General features: G+C 40.4%; 1 protein-coding gene across 1 annotated transcript; it reads left to right on the forward strand.

The window, feature by feature from the left end:
* Nucleotides 1-5,540: 5,540 nt before the first annotated feature.
* On the forward strand, nucleotides 5,541-5,732 carry LOC102864097 (cytochrome c oxidase copper chaperone-like). Its single transcript, XM_006894583.1, has one exon. The coding sequence runs from the start codon at nucleotides 5,541-5,543 to the stop codon at nucleotides 5,730-5,732; it is 192 nt and encodes a 63-aa protein (XP_006894645.1).
* The last annotated feature ends 2,629 nt before the right edge of the window (nucleotides 5,733-8,361 follow it).

Below are 8,361 nucleotides of genomic sequence, written 5' to 3' on the forward strand. Positions count from 1 at the left end.
AGGCCTCAAACCTGTTCCTGAGATGGTTCTGAAATTCAGGTGGGATAGACTCAAAGTCATATTTTGGTTGCCTTGGATTTAAATGACAACATATTTTTTTTTTTTTTAAGGTTCGGTTTGTACTTGCATATGAGTTGTTGATGATCTGTTCCACAATCAGCACTTGACCTAATTTTCACAGCTGATATTGAGCTTTTCCAATGATTCTTTCCATAGATGTAATCTATCTGATTCCTGTGTAGGCCATTAGATGAGGTCTATATATATAGTTGCAGTTTGTGTTTTTCATAAAAGATCTTTGCAATTAATAGATAATTGATTATACAAAATTCTGTCATTCTATCTCCAGACTCATTTCTTTCAACAAATCCATGTTTTCTGACTACTGACCCTTCTTTGTTCCCAACTTTTCCATTCCAGTCACATATTATTATTAATGCGTCTTGGTTGCATGTTCAATCTTTTTTCAACTGCAAAAGTTGGTAGAAATATTCTATTTCCTCCTCTTTGACTCTGTTGTTGCATGTATTTGAATGATAGCGGTATTAATTGGTCTTCCTTGTATAAGTGTGGATATTATTCTGTTACTGACAACATTTCAGGATGGATCTTGAAACAGTATTAAGTACGAATGTTGTTATTGTTGTTGTTGCTATGTGCTGTCAAGTCTCCTCCAATTCATAGCAATCCTATGTACAGCAGCCCTAACCCGTGCTCTATCCTGTGCCAATCTTATTGTCTCTCATACACCTACTCCCATAACTCCAGTCGCTAAATCAATCCATTTCACTGAAAGTCTTCCTCTCCTGTGCCGTCCCTCTACCTTCCCAAGCATGGCATCCCTCTGAAAGGACTGGTCCCCTCTTGCAATACGTCCAAAGTATGTCAGACGAAACTTCAGAATCTTTGCCTCCAAGGAGCAGCCTGGTCTGATCCTCTGCAGGATGAAGCTGTTTGTTTTCTTAGCAGTCCATGGTACACTCAATACTCTTCTCTAACACCACAGCCCAAAGACATCAATTCTCCTTCTATCATCTCTAGCTAGTCATTGTCCAGCTCTCTGATGCATAGCAAATGATTGAAAAGACCATAGTCTGTATCAGGCACACCTTAGTCTCCAGACTGATATCATTGTTCTTCAGTACGCTAATAGTATTAACTTTGAATGTGACCTTGTGTTTCCTCACTTTTTTTTTTATCTCCAGTGTGATAGCATCAATATGATTAATTAAAAAATATACCATGCCAATCCATTTCAGTTTGCCAATGCCTAGTATGTCAGTATTTATGCATCCTATTTCTTAACAATGTTCAATTTTCCTACCTTCATACTTCTCACATTCCACATTCCAATTACTAGTGTAACTGGAACAATCAACACTCTTGGCACCAGCAGTGCAGTCAGGAAATCAAAAGACTAATTGAATTAGGAAAATCTGCTGTCAAGGACTTCTCCAGAGTGCCAAAGAGCAACAATGACATTCTAGTGACTAAGATATGTCTGATCTAGGACGTGGTCTTCACAATTACTTGCTATGCATCAGAGAGCTGGACAGTGATTGAAGATGACAGAAGAAGAGTCAATGCTTGTGTGTTGTGGTGCTGAAGAAGAATGTTGACAATATCATGGACTGCCAAGAGAACAAACAGGTTTGTCCTAGAGAAAGTGGAACCAAGTTGTTCTTTGGAGGCAAGGATTTTGAGGCTCTATCTCCCATACTTTGGGCATGTTGCCAAGAGTGATCGGTTCTTAGAGAAGGACATCATATTTGGAAGGGTGGAGGGATACCACAGGAAAAGAATACCCTGCATGAAAGGGATTGACACAGTAACTGGAGTAATAGGGGCAAGTTTGTTGAAGACAATGAGACTGTTTCAGGATAGGGAAGGGTTCAGAGCTATAGTTCATAGGGTCACTAGGAGCCACGGTGAACTCAATGGCACATAACAATAACCATACTAATAACTTTCTAAAAGCAAATTTGAAACACCAACATTTTTGGAAACATTTTGATATCACCCCCTCTGATACAGTCACTAGTGCTGTTGACAGACACCCCTCCCTGTCTCCCTAGTGATACCACTAAATAAATTCATTCTGTTACACCAATTTTTGTGTTTTGATGAGATTTTTTCTTTTTTTTTACAAATACCAGTACTTTTTTCTTCTTAAGAAATCCAAGAGTGATGCTTATTTGTTTCTTGCTTCTCTCCCATCCCCGGCTGTGTCACTTTTTCAAATACCTTAAACTGACTAAAGAATCACTGTGACCCTTTAAAGCCTGTGGCAACAGGAATACATCACATCAAGTAGCTGTCATCTTAGGAAGGGTAGGGATAGATAGTATTTAGCATTTTCTTAGGGAGGAGACATCGCTTGGAGTTCCAGTAAAGATAGGAACACCTTCTGAAAAAAATTGTAGTGTTCCAAAATTTGTACCATGTGCTGGGATTCTGACGATTTTGTTGAAGAACTATCCTGTCTTCTAAACGACTTTCTTTCTTCCCACTTACTCTTCCCACCTTCCCCCCAGAGATTTTCAACAAAGACTGTGTCTCAAACACATTTGAGACAAAGGTCTATTCACCAGCTAACAGAGTGGGAAAGGCAGCAATCTGGGAATTTGCATGATTTAAAAAAAAAAAATAGTCGCTTAATTTTAACACTTCAAACCAGTTTCTGTTGCCATGTAGATACAATCTCATCACTGCCCCTTAGTTCTCAAATTTGAGGAACCTGTATGTTTATGTATCTTCATCTCTCTGCTAATTTATGTTGTAATATCTACAATTTTCAACTCGTTTCCAAAACCTCTTAGCAATGGTGTTTCTAAAATTCTGTAAATCTTGTTGCCATTGTTGTTGTTGCGTGCCATCAAGTCAACTAGACTTATAGTGACCCTATGAAAAATGTATTAGAATCCTGCCCAGTCATACACTTCCTCACAGTCTCTGTCATTCCCAAGGTCATTGTTAAATCACCGTGTCAATCCACATGGTTGAAGGTCTTCCTTTATTTGCTGACTCTGGAGGCATTGTAGTAAGGAGTTGTGTTGCCAATTGGTGAAACAATACATCTTATTTCAAGATGGGCAGTCTCCTCCCACGTGATTTACACTCTGGAAACCTGCTGGAGGGTCAGCTGTGACTCCACAGCACATAACAACAACAGTAACTACCTTTCCTAGTGTGATATCTTTTCCCAAGGATTTAGTCGAAGTGACGTTTCTAAAATTGTATTCATCATCTTGTTGCCTTTACGTGGAGCAAGTCAATGAGCAGGGACTGTGAACAACTAGACAGCAGCAGCCCCATCCGAACTTGAGGCGTAGAAGAACATGAGTCCAGCACTGTAAAGTCTGTTTTCAAGAAAAGTAATAATCTAGATTTTGTGTAAACTTTATATTTTAAAATTGCATTAAGTGGTAATTAATGAGTTAACTTTCTGAAATAATTTCAAAATTTCACAAGTTCAGTGGAACATGCCAGGGGGTGGATAGGTCACCCGCTCTCAAACTGTATGGCAGGATCTTGTGAAACCCTCTGCTCTTTTCTCCCTGAGTTCTTTTCTTCCACAGTTTCTGGAATCTCTTCTCACTAGCACTGATTGTTCACTTGTGTGGCATTCTCTCTAAACGCCCATCCCACTGACCCACTGCTGGTCAGCTTTTCTGACTCAGCACCTTCATAGCAACTTCATTTCTTGACAGTGAACACCCACTGGGGGGGTGGGGTGTAAACCCAGTCTTAACAGATGAAGACCATTTATTGTTGTTAATTGCTGTTGAGTCCAGCACGACTCATAGCAAACCTATGGACAAAAGGCCTGAAGCCTTTCTATAACTACTGTCGTTTCTCCAAGTTCATAGAGTTTCCAGAGGCATGTGGTTTAGGAAGTGGATGCCACTCCTGCTTCCAAACCTGGAATACCAGTTAGAAGTTTATTTTCTCCTACTTTAGGAGACATCGTAGTCCATAGGCAATTCCACTGCTCACCCAAAGCCCTACCCTATCTGGTGGTTTGAATCCTGAGAAAGATGGGTAATCTCCTCAAGTGTGATTTACAGCCTCAGGAAACTTGCAGGAGCATCCTCTGTGAGTCCATCGACTTGGCAATGAGTGAATTTTGGAGGCTATTAATGTTATGTGTGGTGGACTTTATTGACTATGATTCATAGTGATCCTCTAAACCCCAGAACCTTGCCCTATCCTGTGCCTCAACTCAACTGATTACAGTTGGGGTGAAACTGACTCATAGCTGATCTTCCAGCTGGTTTTCCGAGGCTGACAATCACATAGAAGGAGATAGTCCATATTTATCAGTAGAAGCAACTGGTGGATTTGAATTGCCGGCTTTTGGGTTAGCAGTGCAACTACTTACCGACTGGGCCACAGGTTTCTCTGTCATGTGCTTTGAAATCCAAAACCAGGGTGCTGTCGCTAGTGGAAGGCTTCTCCTCCACGTACCTGAGGAGGGGCTGTGTCTCTTCTGAGCCTGTGTTCCTGTATAAACTTCAAGTGACTTGGCATCCTCTTTTTACCTCCCTCTCTTCTTCTCTCACTTGCTTCTCAATCTTTTTTATATTTCAAAAATTGGACAATGTATAAGGAAGACCAAAGAAGAACCAATGCCTCTGAATTGTGGTGTTGGCAAAAAGTACTGACTATCCCATAGAAGCCAAAAGAACGTCTGCTCAGGAGGGATGATCGTTGGAGACAAGGATGGTGAGCCTGAGTCTTACATACTCTGGGCATATAATCAAGGGGGAAAAATCCTTGAAAGAAAACACTATGCTTGGAAAAGTAGAGGGTAAATCAAATGAAGACCCTCAATGAGATGGATTGACACAGTGAGAGCAAGAATGAGTCTGAGCATGGCAGAAATGATGAGGTTGGGACAGCGTAGGACACAATTTCAGTCTTCTTTTTTATGGGGTCACTATGAGTTGGAGTCAACTCAATGACACCTTATAACAGCAACAAAATAAGTAGAGAGAGATGGCTTTAAGAGGTTTTACCTTGGAGTCAATTCAAACACAGAGCACCCAACACTAATCCTAACTCATTAATATAACAAAGACAACTCATTTCCAAATAGTACTATGCTATTATTAGGGGTCTTAGAGTCCACAAGGACACAAAATGACCCTATGAAAAAAAGATCTGAACCCTGTTCCTGTGCCATCTTCACACTTACCGACATCCAAGAGCCTGTTGCAGAGGTCACAGTGTCAATCCACCTGGTTGAGGATCTTCCTCTCCTTCGCTGACTCTCTACCCTTCCCAGAATCATGTTCTTCTCCAAGAAATAGCCCCTTCTAGGAAAATGCCCAAAGAATGTGAGGCAAAGCCTCCCCATTCTTGCCTCCAAAGAGCACTCTGGCTGCACCCTCTCCAAGATATAGCTTTTTGTTCTCCTGTTTGTCCAGGGGATGCTCAGTGCTCTTCTCCAACACCACAGCTTAAAAGTGTCAATTCTGGGTCCCCGGAGCACTGAGAGTTTAGAGTGTTTTATGTCTTTAGCTCTTTCAGGGCGAAAGATGCCTGATCTGGCCGCCGCAAGCCCTGCCCCGTCCAAGTCGCAGGAAAAGAAGCCACTGAAGCCCTGCTGTGCCTGCCCAGAGACCAAGAAGGTGCGTGATGCGTGCATCATCGAGAAAGGAGAAGAGCATTGTGGACACCTGATTGAGGCCCATAAGGAGTGCATGAGAGCCCTGGGATTTAAGATATGAGATGATGCTCTGCTTTGAAGAAATAATTCCAGAAGGATGAAGATTAAATAACTTTGAGAATTCTTTAATGTCTTTATAAATGTAAAAAATATTTATAATTTATTAAAAATATATATCCCTGGCAAAGAACAAAAAAAGTGTCAATCCTTTTTTTGTCATATTTAGTCATTGTCCAGCTCTCAAATGCATTAGCAAGTTATCAGAAAGTTATTAGAAAGACTGTGGCCTGAATGAGACACACCTTAGTCCTCATACTGACGTCGTTACTCCTCACTTTCAGCAAGCCAGATTTTGTCATCTGCATAATGCAGGTTATTGATGGGTCTCCCTCCAATCCTGATACCACACTCCTCTTTATAGAGATAATTTGCTCAGCATACCGATTGAATAGGTATGGAGAAAGAATACAACCCTGACACACTCTCTTCTCAATTTTAAACCATGCAGTGTTCCCTGGGTCTGGTTGCACAACAGCCTCTTGGTCCAGTTATAGGTTCCCCATGAGCTCAATTAAGTACTCTGAGCCTCCCATTCTTCTTAATGTCAACCACAATTTGTTATGATCCACACAGTCAAATGCCTTTGAATAGTCAATAATGCACAAATAGACATTCTTCTGGTATTCCTTATTTTAGCCAGGATCCACTATGTCACCAAACCTACTACCACAAGCAAAAAGGATGCAATTCAATCTACAAAAATAACTCTCTTCTGAAAATGTGAGTGATACTTTAGCACCTACATAGATTTAGAATATTAACTACTTTGGAAGTCAATCTCCAAAGATGATCTTCCAATGAGCCATGCTTACCTTTGGATAGTCTTTTTCCTTGAGTCTGGGCTGACTGTGACTCATTTGCAACCAGTGAAATATGGCATTGCATGATATCTGACAGTAGGTAAGAAGAAGCTTTGCCATTTTCACCTTAGCCTTTCGGAACATCTTTTCTGAGAGCTCTGAACAACCATTAGTAAAAGGCAAACTACATTGAGACCACTAAGCTTGAGAGACCATAAGCAAGCCTAACAGTCAAGAATCCCAGCTGATGCTAGCCCCTCACACCCAGGTTCCAGACATGAGTGAAGTCATCTCAGATTGTTCAGATCAGCACACCCACCAGCTGAATATCACTGAGTAATCTCAATTGACACCTTTGAAGCAGCAGAATCACCCAGCTGAGGCCTGCCCAAATTCCTGACCCATAAAATCATGAGATAAAATAAAATTATTATTATTTAAAGATATGAATAATTTATTAGTTGGTAGTAGGTAACTTGAATACTATTTTACACCTTGGAATTTAAAACTTCTTTCTCAGAAATAAACCTATAAAATGTTACTTCTGTATTTAGATTAGACCATATTTAGATTAGCCACATCCACTTCCTAAATAACATGCCTCTGGAAACTCTATGAACTTTGATAAATGTCGATAGTTGTGGAGGGGCTTCAAGCTTTTTGTTCATAAGATCGCTATGAGCCATGCTTGACTCGAAGGCAATCAACAACAACAACAACAACAACAACAACATAGGATTATTATAGAAGTTTTATTTTGTAGTTCATAAAAATATCTGCAGTCCCAAAGGCACACAGTTCAAATCCACCAGCTGCTCTACAGGATAAAGAAGGGCAATCTCCTCCTAGAGGCAGTGTGATTTACTGCCTCTGAAAAACCTGTTGGAAGGTCAGTTATGAGTTAGTTTCGACTTGATGACACACATCACCACCACATTCTGGCAGCAGAGTCACCACAGAAAATTGTATTTACAAGCGCTGTTATGTGCCATCAAGTCACCTGTCACTCATACAGAATCTATGAACAATGGCTCTGAATCATGCTCTGTCCTGTACAATCCTCACCATCTCTCTCTCTCTCTCTCTCTCACACACACACACACACACACACACACACACACACACACACACACACTATATATATATATACACACACACACTATACATATATATGGAGAGAGAGAGAGATTGATTCAAATCCACCAGTGGTTCTGAGGGAGAAAGATGAGCAATCTCCACTTGATTACACCTCCACTTTACAGCTTCCCAAAAATTAGTTCTGACTTGATGGCAATGAGTTTGAGTGAGACAGACTAATAACATTTCTCATTTTCTACTATGTGTAACAGATACACAGTCCCCTTCATTTCCATGATCTTTTTCTAGTGGAGGTCTTCACCACTTAATCCCTGAATTATTGCAACAGCTCTCAGTCAAGTCCAACTTGATCATTCAAATAATCATAGCTTTCAAGTGCAAAGTGCAAAAAAAAAAAATAATCATAGCTATAGGTGAGCTCCTCCCTACTCAGGTACTGAGATAAGTGCCAGGGGTGGGGGAAGAACTGAAACAATCCTTGTCTACAACCAGTATTTAAATTAATTTTTTCAAAAATTTTCATTGCTGTAATTATACAGGAGAAGATTGCTTATGAGGAAACTTTTCAGATTACATTTTCTAAAACATTGTGTATAATGATAGCATGTTCTAATTCAAGAACCTACCTCCTCTCCCTTTTATCCCCTACTCAGACAAGTTAAAATTCCTATCCTTGTGGATCTTCATTACTTTGTGGTGTGTGTGTGTGTGTGTGTGTGTGTGTGTGTGTGT

This window comes from Elephantulus edwardii, unplaced genomic scaffold (assembly GCF_000299155.1).
Source record: "Elephantulus edwardii isolate Elephantulus edwardi_28Jun2011 unplaced genomic scaffold, EleEdw1.0 scaffold00146, whole genome shotgun sequence".
Taxonomy (NCBI): domain Eukaryota; kingdom Metazoa; phylum Chordata; class Mammalia; order Macroscelidea; family Macroscelididae; genus Elephantulus; species Elephantulus edwardii.